We start from the raw sequence: 21,602 nt of genomic DNA, 5'->3' as shown, positions 1-21,602 counted from the left end.
TTTGATTTATCTATTGTTTGTGCATCCTAAGATTGACATGGTCAAATGACTCTTATATCTAGAAATTACATCTATACAATCCTTAGCATTTATATCTAAATAGTTCTTAGTATATATATAGATCTTCTTCAATTTATTTAATATCGCCTTAGGATTTAATAAAATGAATGGAAGAGAGAAAGTGTTCAATAGTTCAAAATTATTTGGATGTAGTAAGGGTAACAGCTTTCATGTGTTTATCCATATATGTTGAAGCAATTTTTTTATGTGAGTATTTTTCCTTCCTCCTTTCATCATAATTTGTGAATTAATAAAATTGTAAAAATTAGGAGGATTGCTATTAATGCATATTTTTTTTATATTTCCGAGCCATGGAATTCCTCATTCTTTAATATATGAGATGAAAGTTGTACATAAAGAATCCTTAAACCTTCCATTAAGAAAAATAGAAATCCACTCCACAAGCAAGAGGCCCCTGGGGCTATGGTTAGATTTTCATGTCAGATAATGATCAAACATCCAATATGAGTGACTCGCTTGCTTCAATATTCATGCTAAAGGATGTTAAGAATATATTATTTTAGTTAAATGTCCCCACACATTTCAGGTGACCAAATTTATGACTGTATTGTACTATAAAATTGTATTTATGAGCATGGGTTTAGTTATAACATCAATTGATTAATTACAAGGATAACATTGATAGTCATGCAACTGAGCTAAAGGTCTTTATGTGGGGATTGTTGATTATCTAAAGGACACGTTCTAGTTAGATTCCATGAATTTGATTTGTATGAACTGATACCTTCCTTACCCTATACTAGACCTTGTTCTCAATTTGAGTCCTTAATCGTATGGAGGAATAATAGCATTGATCTTACAGGATGATGAAAGAATAGGTTTTAATGTCTAGAAGGGTAATCAATGGATTCTTTTGTAACCTTTTCCATATGGACTCATTGTAAACAATAGTGACTTGGTAAAGGAAATAGGATATTATAGTTCTATTAGTTCTCCTGTAAGCTCTATTTTGGTTTTTGTTCCATTGTTATATATGGAAGATGCTTTGTTGTAATTTTTTATAGCATATCGAATAAAGCATTATGCACTCTCTTGTAGAAAATTTTCTACTTTTTGTAGTCTTTCTTGAATCTAATCCATCTCACTAAAGTGCATGAGTCATTAACCACTGCCACTGTAGAGTTAAAATAGGAAATTGTACTCAATATAATGCTCACTCTTAAGAGATAGTTGATGTCAAAAAAATGGTGAAGCATAAAGAATCACTTGAGGAAGCATTGCACACCATTCCCCCACAATGTTCAACTAAGTGGTTTTCCATGATGGCCTTTATCACGAGGTACCTATGTTTTTGCACCTTGAGTACTGGATTGTGCATGACTAGTGCAAATATTCTTAAAGTGTCACTTTCGTTTTAACTCCATGGATAGCCTTGTTTTACAAGGCTTGGAGCTAGCCATTTTGGAGCGTTTTATGCATCGTTTTCATCGTTGATGTCATGTTCAATTAGCACCTCCACACTTTTCCATCATATGTGACATCCATTGCCATCATCTACAACCACCTATTTAAGCATTGTGGGGGATGGTGTGCAATGCGTGTTTGGGTGAATCTTTATGCTTCATCATTTTATTTGACATCAGTTATCTCTTAAGAGTGAGCCCCATACCGAGCATCTATCCTTATTTTAAATTGACAATTCTATTCACTAACGAACCATGCACTCTAACAAGATGGATTTTCATCCATAAAGACACTCATTTTATGATGCTTTTGTCGATTATACATAAGTGCTTGATTAGGATTTTTGAGTCAAGTCTCATTTCATAAAATAAGTCTCCTTGCTTGAAATGTCTAAGATTTATTATTTCAATTTCTACATAAATTTTTTATAGCATTGATAACTTAGAGTTACTCGATCTTTTCAAAATTTAGAATGTTTGAAAATCTTATAAATCATTTCATAATTAATAATAGTTGCTTCCCCGTTAATATTTATTTTTTAAAACATTTATAAATCATTACCAATATTTTCCACTCCATACCTATTCATTAAACCTTTTCAAAATTAAACCAAATATATTTTAGCTTACAACTTTAAAAAAACAAATCTAATTCCATTGATTAACTCTCATCTTTAACATTTACTAAATCCCACTCCCATTTGCTAAACCCCAATCCATAAAATCCCATATCAGGTAGAAAATGACTTTCTTCGACTCTGTGTCCCCATGATCCTAAATAGATTTATTTATGCATTATTATTTTAGGCTTATTTGCTCGCAAAATATTATATTTACAGATAATTATTTTATTCATATGAATAGATTATTGTATTTATGGATAATTATTTTATGCGTATGTACACGTTGGAATGAATTCTTATCCTTTCCAGATTATGAGCATCGGGCAGTAACAAACGAAGAGAGAGACTTTCTATTGCTTTGTTGTATAAAGCGAGTATGGATGCAAAGGTGGCATCTTGTCAAAGCTAGTGGGTGAACTCTGCTTATATGTTTAGAAGGGAATAATACATTGGCTATTACATTTCAGGAAAACTGAAAGGGAAACACCGGTTTGAGAAGCTAGTGGAATATGATATAATAACAAGGAGCAGTGTAAATATTTTTTATTTATATTTTAGTATATAATTTTTTTATAAAAATATAAAATTTAGAGATTTAAAATGTATTTTAAATATATAAATATTTTTTATTTAATTTTTTTAAACCCATAATAAAATTATATAATTAAAATAGATTATTTTAATTTTTTTATGAAATTAAAATAATTATTCATTAAACAAAAGCCTTTAACAATAAGACTTCTAGTATAAGAAATAATAAAGATATAAAAATTGTGTCTTAAATTGTTTAGATTAAAAGAATCTATGATAAAAGTTGAAGCGTGTATTATAAAAGTTTTTGATATAAAGTTATGAGAGGTGTGTGATGTGAAGGGTGTACTATAAAGGTTTTTGATATAAAGTTATGTTGTATCATGTTTGTATAAAGAAAGTCTTTCAATAAAAACATTAGTGGTTAAGTTAGAAGTGGAGAGGTATGTGATGTGAAGGGTGTATTATAAAGGTTTTTGATATAAAGTTATGTTGTACAATGTTTGTATAAAGACCGTCTTTCAATAAAAACATTAGTGGTTAAGTAGGTATGTGATGTGAAGGGTGTTTTATAAAGTTTTTGATATGAAAGTTATGTTGTACAATGGTTTAAAGATAATTTTCCAATAAAAATATTAATGGTTAAGTAGGTATGTGATGTGAAGGATTTTTTTAAAATAATATAAGAAAGTGTTTTAATAAAAATTTGTGTAGGTATGTGATATTATAGTTGATTTGTATTATATTTTTATTATGAAAAAATTAATAAAAATGAGATTTTTTTAATAAAATGAATAAATTTATTACATGAATATATTTTTCTTTTGTTGAATTTAAGCATGAATCATCATATTTCTTTTCTATAATTTTGTTGTTTTTTAATAAAATTATTTACTTTTTAGTGAAAAATGAATTTTTAATTTTTTTAATATATATGTGAATAGTTTATGGTGTGATATATAAATAATTTGAAATCTAAACAAAAAAAAAAAAAAAAAAAAAAATTGAGAAATAAGGATCAAATCACTTATTTCATAATACATTTTAGGTTAAAAATAAAATAAAATAACACACACACATATATATACCCCAATTTTAAAACGGAGATTCTTAATTTGTAATAGACTTTGTTACAATACCATATTGTTCATCAGTACCACATGCCCAACATACCATAACTCATTTCATACAATATGAAATTTTATTAATTGATCAATTTAATTAAAATGGAAAAAGAGGCATAACTGCTTTGGAGATACATCTCAACCTTTGATTTGTGAACATTGCTAGAATATTCTATGAAGATTAAAGCCATACTAGCCACCTAATAATTGATAATTAAATTAAAATTCTAGAAGTCTTATTCCAAAATAGACCTCCCTACAATATAGATTAAATTGCTAGTAAATATCAATAGACATCAATTCAAGATAAGCATCAAAACACTTTATGATATATCTCAAGTTATAAGATTAAAAAATCATTAAAATTTAATATTAACTCTAATTTAAATTATTATTATTGATTCAAAAAGAAATAATTCTCTTTTTTCTGTGAATTAATAATTTTTTACTAAGTGACAATACAACATCCGACCATTTTGTGCTTTCTCATAGTACTTCATAGGTGGTTTCAATATGCCATGAGGGAAATATCATATTTTTAACCACCTATCCATTAGAAAGTAGTATAAAAAAGTATATAATTTTAGTACAATTGGACAGACTAAAACATAGCTCTAAACCAAAAACAATCATCAAACATTCTAGCCATTTAGGAGTCTGACGAAGTAGCAAGTATCGGGTTCTTGGCGCTAGATCTGGGAGGAGCAGGAGTAGGAGGGTCAAATTCAGACTGAAGGTAGCCTTCCAGATGTGCTAGCCCTCAATCTAGTCTATCCAGAAGAAGAAAAAAGAAAAAAATAATAAAAAAAGAAGGGGTTGATTTCTAAGAGCTCTTTTAATTCTTGCATAGAAGTAAATACATTATATCTCCCCTCATGTTTATCCTTTAAAACCCTGTCAAGCAAAGTTTTGATGTGTTAATTAAATGCTACGGAGTTGAGATATTGTTTCCTTCTTCCCCTAGTGTGACTAGGTCATAAACTCAATTAGAGACCTCTTCCAAAATCTTTGAATTAGAAAAGGATTGGTGTTCTACATCAACTAGGGACTCTAGCTTATAGGTTTGATGATGAGTCTCGAGGGGGGGGCAACAAAATAGAAAGTCCCTACGACTTCATGTGTATGTTGTTGAGCACGATCCCTTCCTTGGGGGACTAGGCCACCTCCTCCCCTAAGACTGTGGATATTTTTCCTCAGTGGCATATTGCGTAGGGATTACACTCTCCCATGTTTCTCACAAAGGTATGAAGACACATGTGGAGCTAAGAAATATCAAGCTAAGTCAAACCTATTGATAGAAGACTGCAAACAGTCCTGAGAGCACATATGAAAACCCAAATAAAACACAAGCCAAGGAATGACATTCTTGCGAGAGAATTGAGAGGAAGTTAAAATATTGACTTTAATTCACCATCCAAGGAGACGATACCACACCCACACAAAAGAAATCGCCTAGTCAATGTCAATTAACTCTCTACCCCACAAATTAACCATGCCAAAAGGAGGAAACACGAAAGCCCTTACTAGGGAATCTCAGAAATAACCAAAATTTTGAACCAATTAGTTATGGGGGCCTCTGACTACCCTCTAGTATAGAAACCAACACAATAAAAACTAGGCATACAAGGTTAAACCACTCAATGCCACACCAATTGACAAGCCAAGAGCGGAATAAGAGTAATGTTATTTTTTTGGCGACCTTGATGAATATCATTGGAGAATCGTGCACCCATCCACTAGCATAAGCACATCTCTCCTGCTAGAAGTCAGGCCCTACAACTCCACCCCTTTACTGGATTTCTCTCCACCTCTGTAGCTCCCTAAATATCACTAACACCCACTAATCTTGCTTTCACACAACCTAGTAATACATTGTAACCACAAGATGACACACTCACATTCCAACAAATTGCAACTCAAGTAAATTGCTTCAGTTTTGAACCAAACACACCACTAATAGAAAAATCATCACACACTCCTTTTGCAGCAGGGCCTCGAGCTTTTTTGCTACGCTCATGAGCTAGTATTCCTCCTCTGCATGAACACAAAACCTCTCAAACTTTAACTCTTACACCATACTTAAATATGCTCTAAGGTGATCACATGCTTGTGCATGCATGGGGCGAGCCATTCCACCCCATTCATAAATGCCCATGTCTTCAAAGGAGTGGTGGGCTCACCCTCCATGTCCCTCTCTCTCATTATCCACCCCATCAAAGAAAAAAAAATATTGTTTAAATATATATTTAAAGAAATACATAACATATTATTAACAATGGAGATCTATCTCTACTTTATTATGGAAACTTTTAACTTTTATATAAATTCTGTAAGATAAAATTATATATGAAAATAAATAGCAACCTCAAAAACCTGAAAGATGGTAAGCCAAATAGCCCACATACCCTTGCTAGACCATTAAACATGGTTCCTAAATTGACCAGCATAAAATAAAATAAAATAAAATAAAACTATATATGAAAATAAATAGCAACCTCAAAACTTTGAAAGATGGTAAGCCAAATAGCCCACATACCCTTGCTAGACAAATAAACTATGTAAAACCTCATAACAATGTATTTCTTACGAACAATCTAAATTGACCAGCACCTACCGCCAGTCAATGGGTAATGTTCATAGAACGACATGCATTTCCCACACAAGTTACGTTGTTTTAGTAGGAAAGTATAAATTCCATGTGGATCCCTTATCTTTGAGATAAAGGGGCTGCTGCATTTGTTCGTTCTTCCTCTGCTGTCATGGCCGCTGTAGACGCAAACCCTTTCGTCAATCCAAACGGGGGCAAAGCGATCCCAGTGGAGAGTGTGCAGGAGCTCGTCAAAAATCATGTCCACCCAAATGCTGCTGAAGCTGTTCCCCGGCGTTACATCAGACCCCAGGAAGAGAGGCCGACGGTCTCATTACTCGCTTCTTCTGAATTCTCAATCCCTGTTATTGACATGAAGAAGCTGATCATCTTGCAGGGACAAGAGGATCAAAGAAAACAAGAAATGGAGAGGCTTTCCGATGCCTGCCAAGAATGGGGTTTCTTCCAGGTGGGATCATCTAGGGAAGGGATATCATGTTATTTGCTGATATATAGAAAAGGGATATCCAGGTTGTCTTCCTGTAACAGTGGATGGCATTTTAATGAACATATGTACATATTTCTAATTCCAATGGTCAAGTAGATACTAAATTAACCATATCCCTACAAACATTTACCAGAGGCATTCATATATAAGCAAATAATTTTAACCCCCTACTAATTAAACGAAAAATAAAAAGTATATAGCAGGATTTTGGTTTACCTTAAGCAAATCAGAGAGTTGGCTGAGCGCTATAATGGATCTCTGATAAAAATACTTGTATGCTAAAGCTTTAGATTTGTAAAAATCAGTAGGATCTCAGCTGATTATTAGTACGAAATAATTTCTGATTACTTAGGTTTCTAAAAATCAGAAGATTGATACTAGTGCATTCCTTTTCACAGATTGTGAACCATGGGATTCCTCATTCCTTAATAGATGAGATAAAGGCTGTAGCTAAAGATTTCTTCAACCTTCCATTAGAACAAAAGCAGAAGTCTGCTCCGCAAGGAGGAGACCCTCAGGGCTATGGTCAGATGTTCGTGACAGCTGAGGACCAAACGTTGGACTGGGGTGACTTGCTTGCTTTGTCACTTAAGCCCAACCAGATTAAAAATCTCGCCCTCTGGCCAACTGTCCCCACAAATTTCAGGTAGCCAAAATTAGGACAATGTTGTATTGTAATATTAAATTGATGAAAGTGGGTATTGTCTATATTAACATTAATTTATTGATTGCAGGGATACCGTTAAGAGGTATGAAAGTGAGGTAGAAAGAGTGGCTCAAGAGCTGTTGAGTCTGTTCGCTGAAAACCTGCATCTGGAGGATGCTGATTATTTCAAGAATGTGTTTGGGTCAGAGCCCATGAATTTGATGCGCATGAACTTTTACCCACCTTGTCCTAGGCCAGACCTTGTTCTCGGATTGAGTCCTCACTCAGATGGAGGAGGAATAACTTTGCTTCTGCAGGATGATGACACAGAAGGCTTGCATGTCCGGAAGAATAATCAATGGATTCCTGTGAAGCCCATTCCTTATGCCCTTGTTATAAACATTGGGGACTTGGTAGAGGTAATGATTTCTAGTCCCTGCTTTGTGCTTCAGACATTTCATTTATTAGAAATTGGCTACCTCGAGGATAGTTCCATGGGCTTCATGGGTGGGGACTGTTATCCAATTGATGCTACATTCATTCACTGATAGTATGATTGGTATTTTTGTTATGGTTATTTGTTTTTTCATTGTTGATCTCTTTGATGGTTCTGATACTACCTAGTTTTCACTGATAGTATGATTGGTGTTTTTGTTATGGTTAGTTGTTTTTTCAGTGTTGATCTCTTTGATGGTTGTGATGCTACTTAGCTTTCATTTGAATTATTATTGGTGGATGTCAATTTGCTATTTATATTGTGTGCCATTTGAAATGCAGAACATTTAACACATCCTTCTACAGTTCCATTGAATAATTTTTTACATCAAGCTATTAAATTCAGTGACTCTAGGTCATGGTTGGACTGATAATTTATTAAGCTGTTTCGAACATTTATAATATCACTTATTCAGTGTCTGATTCACTAATTGTCTATTCTTCTTTATTAAGGTGATGACAAATGGGAAATACAAAAGCATAGAACATCGGGCAGTAACAAACCAGGAGAGAGCGAGACTTTCTATTGCTAATTTCTACAATGCAAGTGTGGATGCAGAGGTGGCTCCATCGCCAAAGCTAGTGGATGAACACCACCCATGCTTATACAGGAAGTTCATTCACATAGATTACATTCGCTATCACCTTGCAAAACAACTCAAAGGGAAACGAAACCTTGCAGACTTTGCCAAAATTGACATCAGCAAAACTTGAAGCTGAACATTGGCATTTCATCATTACTGCAAGGATCAACCAATGTTATTTCAATGAATTTGACTAGTGTTGTTCGCAATAATTAGAAGTCCACTATTGTTACAATATCTAAGGTTAATTGGTTTCTCCAGTAGTGTTATGCACTGGTTGTGTTTTGTTATGCTCTAATTGTGTTTTGTCTATACGGTTATCGATAATATTTAAAATAAGTAGATTGCTGACCAACAGTTGGATTTGGAGGATTATTACCACTGCAATATTATTGTTATTTGCATAAATTGTTATGTTCAATATTGTCAGTAACAAGTGTCGTTCTGTTATTGTTCTTTCCACAAGGTAAAAGTGCTAAGGCAGTTAACTTCTGCTTTAAGCTTAAAATTATGTTTTCCTTTGCTTTAATTAATAATGAAAACAATGAACTTTTTAAAATAATGACGATCTTGTTAATTAAACTTAAAAATTAAAATCCAGAAATTTAATGTAAAAACAGTCCAAATTATTCAAATCCAGAAATTTTAATATAAAAACCATCCAAATTATTCAAAGATAGCGTTGTTTTTACTTTTTAAAAAAGGTGCACATTCAGCAAATTATATATATATATATATATATATAATATGTACTGTTGACATGCTTTACCTTCTCGCTCTGTAATATTTTTCTTGCATATGGAAAAATAGTTTCTCATTGATCCTCGATGATTGATCATTGATGCTTGATATGTACTATTTTGTATTGATGCTTGATAGGTACTGTTTTGTACTATTATATAAACTCAATATAATACAATTTAGCTTTTTCTTTCTAAAAAACTGTTTAGTGTTAAATATAGTTTTTGAGATTTGATTGATCTCTTTATCAGGCTTTTACTGGTTAAAGATATTTTGTTTGTGTTTAAAAACAGCTTGTGTGAGTTGCTTGATCTCCTTGTGCGGTTTTTGCTGGTTAAAAATAGCTTGTATGAGTTGCATGATCTCCTTATGCGGATTTTGCTGGCTTGTGGAAATATATGTGGCTTTTACTCGTGGAAATATATTTTTTAAATCTTCGCTGCAAGCTATAGTTCAGATCTGTAGATGGTTTTCTGCATTAGGTCAATCATCACTTTGATAAAAAAAAATGTAAGGTACAATGGACAAGATGGTAAAATCAATTGCTACGCTTGTATGACAATGTATATCCTACGCTATCTTTTCTGCAGCTTTAGGCTTAATAAAATGTTTTTAGGTAGGAGATAATTACATAGAGAGAAGGATTTAATGCGCACAAGTATCAAGTTAAAAAAAAAAATCAATTAGAAAACAGTAGATGTCATCCATTAGATTATAAGTGGCTTCAATACATTAATAAAATTATTGTTACACAAATATTAATTAAAAACAATTAAACATAACATATCTCTCTTCATATTTCTATGTTTACCCAATCAAATTAAAGATATTTCCAAACAGATTCTCACGACAAACTGTACAATATTCACGTGTCTTCTCACGACAAACTGTAGCTTGCAATATTCAGAAATTTCAATCCCTTGTTGGGTCAAGTGGTATCATGTTAGATGGGATCGTTGATGAGATTGGTCCAATCTTTGAGATGAAACCTGGTCATGTAAGGCAAAACGGGTTGGTTAGCATTAGTTTTTTGGGTTCACTGTCCAATAAGATGTCTTGTGCCTATTGGGACAAGGATAACTATAATTTTTAGGAATCCACAAGATGGAGTTTGCCGGTTGGCACAAGGATAATGATAATTTTTAGGAATAAGGAAAAGGTTAGGTATCTCCCACAAGATGGGTCAGTCTTGTGGTGAGAAGGAAAATGATAAATTTTAAGTATTGAAAAGAAAATACCAGGAACTGTAAATGGAGAATCACTCCTTGTTATATTAACAAGTTTAACTTTTTAATAGTTGGTTAACAATAATGAATGGTTTTTTTTGAGGTAGTGGATGTATCAAATGGAAGAAGAAATTTAGCTAGGTAGTGGATGTATTAAATGGAAGAAGAAATTTAGGTAAGTAGTGGATGTATCAAATGAAAGAAGAGATTTAGCTAATTGGAATGGATAGGCCAGACTATCAAAATCTGATCTTAATTTTAAAAGTATGAAGAAAATTGAACTTTTAACCTTGCTATGAAGAAAATTGAACTTTTAACCTTGCAATAATAAACATGAGAAAATTAATCAATTAAAAAAATTAAATTTTTATTAAATTATTATATAATTTACATTATTAAATATTATATATAAATATAAAATTTTATTTATTTAAAATATATAGATTCAATCTTATTGATCGAATAAAAACCCATACATTTTTTTAATGTAATTCCCGTTCACCCTTATACTCTGGACTCAAACTTATTTCAATATATAAGATTCTATTGTATTTCAGTCCTACTAATCAAACAAAACCACCCAGACATTTTTTAAATGTAATTCACCCTTCTACCCTTGACTCAAGGGTATTTCATCCTTAATTTCTTGATTATGTTTTCAAGAGAAATAACAAGGACAACCAACCCTGCAATGCTTTCATGACGATCTGACATCACTTGGATGTAATCGATGAAACTGATGGGGTAGAAATGACCAGAATTTCAATGGCATGAAACTAACCGCATACACAACAACGTTTATCCAAATCACACGTACTGAAATGTTGATGTATCTCTCAACCTACAATCAATTTCATGATGTTACTATTGCATAATAAATCAGGGCGAGGTTCATTTACCAGGTTATCAAGCCATAAATAAATATTCTACGGCAGTATATTCCTAACGGTTAGATCATGTACTTGTTTTGATCTAACTGTGGTAAGATCATGTACTTGTTTGGATCTAATTGTGGTATATACTGTTTTTCTTATATTTATGGAGTTACATTTATAGAGTTAGTTTTATTAATGCATTAAACAGTAGATGTCATCCATTAGATTATAAGTGGTTTCAATACATTAATAAAATTATTGTTACATAAATATTAATAAAAAATAATTAAACATAACATATTTTTAGTTGAATTGAGGCTTTTGTGATCCATATTAGGTTTATAACAAGTTGAAGAAACAGATCCTAAGTTGGATCTGTTTCTTCAACTTGTCCTGACTATGAACCACACTTGTTGGTTCGAAAAAACTTGACAAATCATTTATCTTATAATTTACCCAGGAAAATTTCTATCTCTTCATATTTCTATGTTTACCCAATCAAATTAAAAATATTTCCAAACAAATTCTCACGACAAACTGTACAATATTCACGTGTCTTCTCACGATAAACTGTACCTTGCAATATTCAGAAATTTCAATGGATGTTTTGAAGCCCCTGCAATCCTTTAAAAAATCTTATGGCATTGAATTCGTTCAGATCATCTCGTCATAAAAGTTGATCATGTGAAACATAGAAATGTGAGGAGAAAGAGACAGGCAGTACCCAAGCTTTTTCGTGGCCTCAGTATGATTGTAGGTCAAGAGTTCACGTCAACATTTGGACAAAAGAAAATGATAAATGATGTACGTTGTTGTTTGTATGGTCAATTTCAGGCATTTGAAATTCTGGTCATACCTGTTCCATTCCAGAGAACTATCAAACGCTGTCAGGAATTCAAGAATCGCCTTCATCGGTTGAATTGTAACATCATAATGGAAGCATCATAGGATTGTTTTTTTCATGACAAATAATTCAGGTTGCTTTTTATCCAAATAATTAAAGTCTAATAAAACGGCTTCAATTATTAAATTGTGGATATGGATGTTAATAATTATTATTTTTATTATTAATTAATGATTAACTATCATGTATAACTCGATGTTTTAGATGTCAAAATTATGTTATAATTACTTTAAAAATCAAAAGTTTATATTAAAGATATGACTAACATATCACTTGATGAAATTAAAGTTTGGTAGTAAAGATAAAAATAATGTCTCTAGAGTCACAATAAACTCAAATTTTTATATTTATAATTTTGGAGTATTTGATTTATAATAAATATGGCATGTTTCTTAGTATTAATAAAAAGTTAAAAGGTAAATCTATTATCATTTTTAAATAATATTATTCAGGTTACTTCAAAATTTTAGAAAATAAAATATTAATTAAAAAAAATAAAAAAAATTATAATTTATAAAATATGAAGAAATAAATAAATAAAATATTTATAAATAAAGAGAGTATATTCTTACTAAATTTTATGTGTTCTTTCTGATAACAAATTTGATTTAGCATAGAGGTAGCACTATGAGGATGTTGGATGAAGATGAAGTGTATTTCAATGAAGATTTTGCTTGCACAGAGTGAATCTTATGGAAAAATGAGGAGTTTATTGGGCTACAAGATGCCTGCCATCTTCTGTGATTGATATTTTCACATCTATAACAATGGGCTTGTGGCAAGCCGAGAGCATGCTATAAAGAATACGAGCCTTGGTCCTTTCCCATTATTCATCCCCACCTTGAACAAAGTTTTGATTTTTCTGCTGGGCATGTCACCTTTCTCTTTTGTCATTTAGTCTGCAAAAGCCAAAAATGAAGCTCTTCAATAGTCCCCTTATAACTCTAGATATGGCTTTGCAAGATAAAACTTTACAAACTCGGCTCATGCCTCAGAAGACAAAATCCATGTGCACGAGGGCTTGAGTGGTAAGGTTAAGATGGTTGTCAGGAATGATGTATATGTTGATGCCATTTTGAAACTATTGGCAAAAGATGCATAGGGAAATTCCATTGAAAATTGGTGTGATTGGATGCATTGAAGTAATGGCTAGAGTCGATGTAGGCATTGATTTTAGGGTATAGTTGTACCTTCCATATCCTGGTTCAAGCTAGATGGCTATGCTTTATATTTAAAAATGGAGATGAGTTACACTATCTCTTTTGACCCCTGAAGGGATACCGTTATAATAGTATTTGTTTAGGAAATTTTGTTAGGGATTTCCTTAGCCTTCTCACATGAAAAATACCTTGAGTTAATTGGGAACTAGACTAGGTGCTTCATTGTATTAGAGAAGGATTCGAGGTTGAAACTGGACTCTCATTGGGCTTCGATACAGGTGGAAATTAAGACTAAAAGTGTTTTGACTTATTTTTGTGCAATATCATCATCACTGTCTATTATACAACACACCTCAAAATTATGTGCTTAATCATTCCTCTATGTGTGTAGTGTGCAGAAACATTTCTTTGCCCTTATTTTCATACATTCTCGTGCTCAACACGCTCCTCTTTTTGCACACTACTCCCCAAACTTTGCACATACCTCTTTTCAAACACTACTCCCCACACTCTGCACATACCCCTTTTCAAACACTAGTCCCCACACTCTTACATACTTAGCCATTTTTCTAGGTGTGCGAAAGACCTGCATAACCCAATCTCCAACACATGTTTCCATTACACATCTATTTTTTGTGCACAACCTATTCCTTTGCACAAATCAATCATATGCACGTCCATTTCTCTGCACAATCAACTTTTTGCGCATATCAAATCTCCATACAAAATATGTCATAAAATCCACTTCCTCGCTTTTATTCCATACCTAGTGGAAATCAATCATTTGTTCTTTTTTTAGGCAATTTGAAAACTCATTGAAGAAAGTCTGATCCTCAAGGTAAAAAGAGGTGCTCAATATTATGTTTTGGGAATTATCTTCCAACGCATCTATTAAATAATTTTTTAAAGTTATTAACTTTCCATTATCATTCTTGCATGGCAAAACAAAGGTGGTATGTGAAGAAATAACATCCTACTAAATTCTATCATAAATTGAGGATTTAACGGTTAAGATTTGTACCAAAACATCATGGATAATCCCATATTTCTAGGTAAATTAAACAAATGAGAAACATGGTGACGAAAAGGAGAAAGAAGCCAATTTGTGGGGATACAACCAACTCCCTGGCTCACTAGGATAAAAACTTTCATTGGTCAATTTCACATTAATGGTATTTAAAGTTGTCTCTAGAGGAGAAACAGAGTAATAAGAATTGAATACAGAACTAGCTAATGTTGCATGATTCCCAAAAGTGTTTGACGTCAAGGAAATAGTTTTTTGGTGTGCCCGTTAGTTCAACCCTAAAATTAGGACCATTAAACTCAGCCTAAAGAAGAATCTAGTTCTACTTACTCCTTATGTCTTCATAAAGATATTGAAGTTTCCACGACCCACTAAGAAACTTAAATTATCTACAGTTGACACTCTTCTTGATTCCAATGTGGCAAAATGAGTATTATCTAGTATTTTATGTCACATTTTGCACAAGTCTCATCCAACCTATATTTTGTTGATATCTCTATACCAGTTGAGCCTTATAGGGATTTCACCAAGTTTTTCCTAAGAGATGCAATGTGAATCAATGACTAATGTACCCAAGTCAGTTCTATATATACTACATTTCTCTTTGAATAAATATGTCATTTTTTGCCTAGGCAAAGGTCATTTCAAATAAAATTTCTTTTCGATTGCTCACTTTTTATAAGAACTAAAGATTCTTTATGATGACCTAACTGATGATGACCATGTTTCTTGTAATCCATTCAACAGAATACTTGACAAAGATAATATGAATCCTACTATAGAACCAATGCAATTATGGTATCCTATTCTATGGAGGCATAAAGTCTTGTTCCATTTGCCTATGATGTATATTCTAGATAGAAATTTTGTTGCTGAGGCTTGTAGAAAATATCACCCATGTTGATTTTGTTTAAAAGAAAGAAGAAGAAGAAATTCATAACATTATCTTTCATTGTAGGAGTTATTACTATAAATAATTATGCTCCCCTTTAGAATTTTTTGAGTTATTGAAACCTTTTATTATGGCTTAGGCCGAACCCACTCAATTATTCGAACATGAAGGAACTTTCTCAAGACACTTGGCATTGGTAAGATATGGACACTTGTTTACAACAATCTTAGTAAAAAGTGTGAGAGAATCAAATTAGCCCATCCAATCAGAAGGAAAGACCCATACTTATTGATGATCTAGTGAGAAAGATAAGTATTAATATTGATGAAAGAACTAAGTAGAGAGAGAGATAAGTTAATATTGATGAAATAACTAAGTATAGAGGGAAGAGGCTTACTAGTGTTTATCTTACTTCACCTCCATAGTCCTGTCCTCAACGAACAGAAGAAAAAATATGTAATAATATTTTGGTTAATGAGATTTTCTCAAATATCAATAACTCCCACAAACAATATGTAAAAAAAAATTAATATTGAGCAAAACCCATTTTATTATAAAGAGGAGCTCAAGCAATACTTAAGGCTCATAAAAATTCAATAAAAATGACAATAGATATGAGTGGGCCCTGAATAATATTCTGAGATATAAAATAGAACCTTTGTTAAGTCGCTTTGCTACAACAGAGCCTTTTTATTAACCGATTTGCAAATGATTTATTTTCTCCAACAGTGCGTTGCTGCAAACAAGAGCCTGGGCTACTACATTCTATTAAAGTGCTCGCCTCAAGGTCCACGAGCTCTCTCTCCACCGTGTGCAATGGTAACACGCCTACTCTGAGAATGGTTGCCCCACTGTTGAAAACATGAACTCGGCCAAATGATTAGTGATGGATCTCAGCAGGGTCTGACTCCAACGATGACTGGCGTTCTCCTCATTGGTTCGAGCCTACTCAATGTATTTATCATGCATTAATTTAGCCAATAAACATGGGTTCCAGCATGATTATATATTTAATTTAATACGTTGTTGTCAATACGGTAACATTCGGCCTCTTGTGTAGCTAAACTTTCTATATTTGTGCTCATGTAGCTCTCAATCCATCGTTCTTCCAGATAACAGACTCCCGCTCATATTCAATCTTTATATGACTTCACTACTCTGACTCGATGGCTGGAGGGTTGGATTCTGGGTCCCAGTGGTGTTTTGTTCACCATTTAATCCTTGCTCTCGGCCCTAGATGCCATAATCCTTGAATTCCTTGCTCCAAGGGACAACAATAATCCTTAGCACTCCTGAAATAGAAATAACATTCGACCCTAAGAATGGAGAAGATAGACCCTGTAATCAATTACAAAGCATATAATATTTATAATCTATGATGAGATACTGATATGCACAAGAAGGAACTCCACTAGGGTGGTAGTTATGCCCACCAAAGATGGAGGGTGTCTAACTAGGGTGAGATCGGATCGCATCGAAGTTAGGTTGGTTGAGGATCTCACCTGAGACTCTTACTTAAAAAATCGCCTGAGGCTTCAATTAAAATGCCAAGAAGAAAATCCCAAATTCCATGTCTGCTCTTGTTCCTCCTTCATCCTTTTAAAGCTCAATAGCTCGAAGAAAACCAACAAAAATTACCTTGGTTGAGAGTTACTTGGGGCAAAAACTATGTGCTCTATGCCACTTCTATATATATATATAAACTCATTCGAACTAGGTCAATTGGTTGGGGACCTTACAATTCCCCCTACCCGAAATTTCTTGCCCTCAATCAATTCCAATGTTGAATGTTGCAATATGTGCTCTCCTTCCAAGGTGGCATCCTCGACGGGCAAATATTTCCATCGTGTCAAATTCACGGATGATCCTACTTCAAATCTTCTTTTATCGAACCTCCAACACCTCATGTGGAACTAATTGAAGATGTCATTCCTCATCTAATGTGGGTAAATCAGGTGATGATTTGATGTTCTCCCCTACTTCCTTCTTCAAACAAGAGACATGAAATATATTATGAATTATGCTATCTACTCAAAGCTCCAATTCATATGCCACTTCTCGACCTATTTTTTAGATAATTCTATAGGGCCCATAGAACTGTGGCTTTAACTTTTATCCTCATTTCTTCTTCAAGGTAGATTGTTTGTACGGTAGTAGCAGGAAACAAAATACATCTCCCACTTCGAAACTCCTTTATAGCCTTTTTCGATCTGCATATAACTTCTATTGATTCTGAGTTGTCTGTAGGTATCCTTGAGTGCCTAGAGAATATCTTGACATCAATGAATCCAATCCTTCACTAATGGTTCCCTGTTATCTCAAAATGTTGTGTCTACAAAAGATAGTACCTCATATCCATATAAGGCTTACAAAGATGGCATCCCTATGGACATGTGATAAGTGGTGTTATATCAATATTCTTCTAAATACAACCACTTGGTCCATGCTCTTTGTTGCCCTGTGACATAGTTTCGTAAGTAACCTTCCACCCATTTATTTATTGCTTCTATCTGTCCATCTATTTGTGGATGGTAACCTAGTCTAGGAGTGAGATATGTGCCTACTAACCTGAATAACTCCTACCAGAACACTGCCATGAACCTACTATCATGGTCACTGATAATGGCTTTGGGAAAACCATGTATATGAAATACTCCATGGAAAAATATTTATGTTATCTAAGATGCAGAGCTTTTGGAGGAAATCACAAAGAATTAGGCATATTCGGTCAAATGATCTACCACCATGAATATATAATCTTTTCCTTAGGATGAAGGTAGCCCTATAATGAAATCCATGGAAACACTCTCCCATTTTTGTTCCGAAATGGGTAGCGGTTGTAACAAACCTGTTGGGTGTGTATGTTCAACCTTATTGCTCTGATAAGTACCACATTCCTTGACATATTTGATAATGTCCCTCTTGAGTCCCTTCCATGTGAACCTCTCCCTAATGGTCCTGTAAGTCTTCAGAAATCCCAGATGTCCTACTAGAGGGGAGTCGTGGGCTGCTTGTATGATCTTCATCTTCAGTTGGGACTCTGGTACTAGATAGATTCAATCCTTATAATAGATAATGTCATTGAAAACTCTATATCGGTTGTCTAATGACTGTCCATCAAGAATCTCACAGGCTGACTGGTTCTTTGAATATTCCACCAAAAGATGGGACTTCCAGTCTTCCACAATGTCTATGAGGGAGAAGGTAGTTAGTCTCCTAGACAAGGCATCTGCAACTGCATTGTTTTTTCCTTTGACGTATTCAATCTCGAAGTCATAGGCTTGAATCTTGCTAACCCATTTTTGTTGCCTCTTGTTCAATCCCTTCTGATCCAGGAAGTACTTGAGACTATTATGATCAATTTTGACCTTGAACTTGTTACCCACTAGATATGGTCGAAACTTGGTCAGTGCATGCATAATTTCTAGCATTTATTTGTCATAAATGGAATAAGAGCGCTCATAATCCTAGAGCTTCCTACTCTAAAAAATAAAAAAACCCCAATACCCTCCCGAGAACCATCACACTCCAATAAGAATGGTTGGGAGAAGTTTGGCAAGGCTAGAATTGGGCATGAACTCATCACTTCCTTCATTCTCTCAAATGTCTCCTATGTTTTGTTTTTCCATACAAAGACTCCCCTTTTCGTCAGGTCAGTAAGAAGTGCTTTGAGCTATGAATATCCCTTAACAAATATTCTATAATAAGTACAAATACCTAAGAAGCTCCTTAATTCTGTTACATTTTTGGGAGTGGGCCAATTGAGAATGGCTTCAATCTTCTCCTGGTGCACTTTGACGCCTTGGCCTCCGATGATGTGACCTAGATATAAAAAATTTGTCATGCCAAACTCACATTTGGAGATTTTGGCATAGAATTTTTGTGCCTCTAGTATTCCCAAAACCTCATCCAAATGTTGTAGATGCTCCTCCCATGTTCAACTGTAAATTAGGATGTCATCCAAATCAAGATGTCGTCGAACAATAATAACACAAATTCACATAGCTTCTTATTAAACACATGGTTCATACATGACTGAAACATCGTAGGGGTGTTGGTCAATCCAAAAGGCATCACTAGGAATTCATAGTGTCCATAGTGGCATCTAAAAGTTGTCTTTGGAATGTCCTGATCTTGAACTCTGATCTTGTGATAACATGAGTAGAAGTCAATCTTTGACAATTACTTGGCTCCCTTTAGATCATCCATTGGCTCATTGATCCTAAGGATAGGATACTGATTTTTGATGATCCTTTTGTTTAGTTCCCGATAGTCTATGGACATCCTTAGGGACCCATCCTTCTTCTTGACCAAAACCACGAATGAAGCAAAAGGGCTTGAGCTTGGTCGAATGTGTCCTAATGCCAACAAATCTTGGATTTCCTTCTCTATCTCATCCTTATATGATTTGGGATGTTGGTAAGGGGTAGTGATGACAACTTGTACCCCTTCCTCTAGTTCAATGATGTGTTCAAATCCCCTATCTAGTGGTCGTCTTGGTGGTATATCTCCAAAAATCTTATGGTGATACCATGATGTTAGGGGGATACTCCTTATGTTGTTCTGTTGGTTTCTTCTCCATGATTCGACACTCCACAGTCCATACAATATCCCCATGTCAAAGATCTGCCTCCATCTTGTTGGATGTCACAATCTTGGGCGGGTATGCATGCATTCCTCTTAACATCACCTTCTTACCATCTAGACCTGTAAATGCAAATTCCAAGTCTTGATAGTTCACTGTATGAGTCCCAATTGAATATAACCATTGAACCCCTAACACTATAATGGGAGCCTGGACATTCCACAACAAAAAAATTATCTGTAACCGTGTAGTTCCCAATTGTTAGACTCATATTAGGGAATATTTTAGTGCATGTCAAAACTATAAACCCTCCAAATTCTTTAGTTGCCAATCCTCTTCTAGCTACAAATTCTACATCAATGAAGTTGTGGGAGGCCCCACCATCAATCATCATTGTCCCCTTATGTCCTTGTATGGTGCCCCTAACTTGAAGAGATTGGTATCTTGGGACCCCTATAAGAGAATCAATAATACCTTCCTAGGTTTCCTTCTGTATTGCCCCCATACCTTGTGATTCTCCCTGATCCACCTCTTGCTGCTCTTCTTCTTCTTATCTCTCAAAAAATACTTCAATATAGTGTGCCTTTCACTTAGTACACCAATGCCCTAGTTCCGAAGGTTCATGAGAAGAGAAGCCTAGCATTCTCCTCCTGAGATATTGCTTGATTTCATCATCCAACTTGCCCTTCCCTAACGACTCCCTTTTATGTTTCTTGACTTCCTTTCCCCTTTGATGAATAATTGGTTTGGGTAGGAATCTAGCCTTCGGTATTACATCTTCCATATCCCTTCTTCTAATTGCATCTTGTAAGATCACAGTTTGGTAGGCTCTGATCTAACCACGCAGCGGTTCTAACGACCCTTCTATGAACAACATGATCATCCAAGTCATTAAGAGGTTGGTGACCATTACTGCAAGCCTATGGAATTCTTCGATACATGATTTAATGCAACCTGTCTTCCAGAGTTGGATTAGCTCCTAGAGGTACAACTCAGGTTCCTTCCTGTCAAATCTCTCTATCAATCTTTGTGTGAATTATTCGTGTGCCACCATTCGTGTGCATCTCCATAATTATGAAGTGTGGCATATTTAATGGCATCTCTCTCATGCATGGGACTAATCTAGAAATGTATATCTAACTTTTTCACCCATGATCTTGCAAAAAAAATTGTTGATCCATTAAAGTAAGGAAGAGTTAATTTCCCCACAACCTTTTTCAGATCCTTGTTTGACTCAGGGCACCAATATTTGGTTGCCTTATTTTCTTTTCCTCATGAAATAATATTCATTGATGGTTAAAGTTTCTTTCACGTTGGGAGGAAACACACCATATTCCTTCATCCAAGTTGTAACTGTCTCTGCAATTTTTGGAGATTATTTCTCCCTGGAGGGATCATCCAAGAATGGAGGCATAGTTGGTCTACTAAATGGGATTCTCTGGAGGTTGGCATGTTCATGTGATGGACCATCCCAACCTGAATGAGAGCCACCTTCCCTGTTGTTTCTTTGCAAGGTAGATTGTCTGATTTTCAATTTGAGAAGTTCGACAATTGTGTCTTGAGTGGCGACGATCTTTTGTAATGCATCTTCAAGATTGGTACTTTTGTGATCA

The 21,602-nt window shown here is 34.2% G+C and overlaps 1 protein-coding gene across 1 annotated transcript; it reads left to right on the top strand.

Moving 5' to 3' along the window:
* The first annotated feature begins 6,389 nt into the window (after nucleotides 1-6,389).
* Nucleotides 6,390-9,003, top strand: LOC149199662 (protein LATERAL BRANCHING OXIDOREDUCTASE 1-like). The gene is made up of 4 exons (XM_089399433.1): nucleotides 6,390-6,818; nucleotides 7,256-7,503; nucleotides 7,592-7,922; nucleotides 8,452-9,003. Exons 1-4 carry the CDS (start codon nucleotides 6,522-6,524, stop codon nucleotides 8,710-8,712), a joined length of 1,137 nt encoding a protein of 378 aa, XP_089255559.1. The 5' UTR covers nucleotides 6,390-6,521; the 3' UTR covers nucleotides 8,713-9,003.
* Nucleotides 9,004-21,602: the final 12,599 nt, after the last annotated feature.

This window comes from Pinus tabuliformis, chromosome 2_1 (genome assembly GCF_031772625.1).
Source record: "Pinus tabuliformis cultivar Carrire ecotype Pingquan chromosome 2_1, CPIR1, whole genome shotgun sequence".
Classification (NCBI taxonomy): Eukaryota; Viridiplantae; Streptophyta; class Pinopsida; order Pinales; family Pinaceae; genus Pinus; species Pinus tabuliformis.
Note: the sequence above shows the minus strand (reverse complement) of the source record. Positions and strands in the feature narration are given on the sequence as shown.

Excerpts from the sequence above, each read along its gene's own strand:
- LOC149199662 (XM_089399433.1), top strand. The coding sequence starts at position 6,522 with ATGGCCGCTGTAGACGCAAACCCTTTCGTCAATCCAAACGGGGGCAAA. Across the intron at positions 7,504-7,591 it reads ACTGTCCCCACAAATTTCAG|GGATACCGTTAAGAGGTATG; the intron begins GTAGCCAAAATT and ends TATTGATTGCAG. Across the intron at positions 7,923-8,451 it reads ACATTGGGGACTTGGTAGAG|GTGATGACAAATGGGAAATA; the intron begins GTAATGATTTCT and ends TTCTTTATTAAG.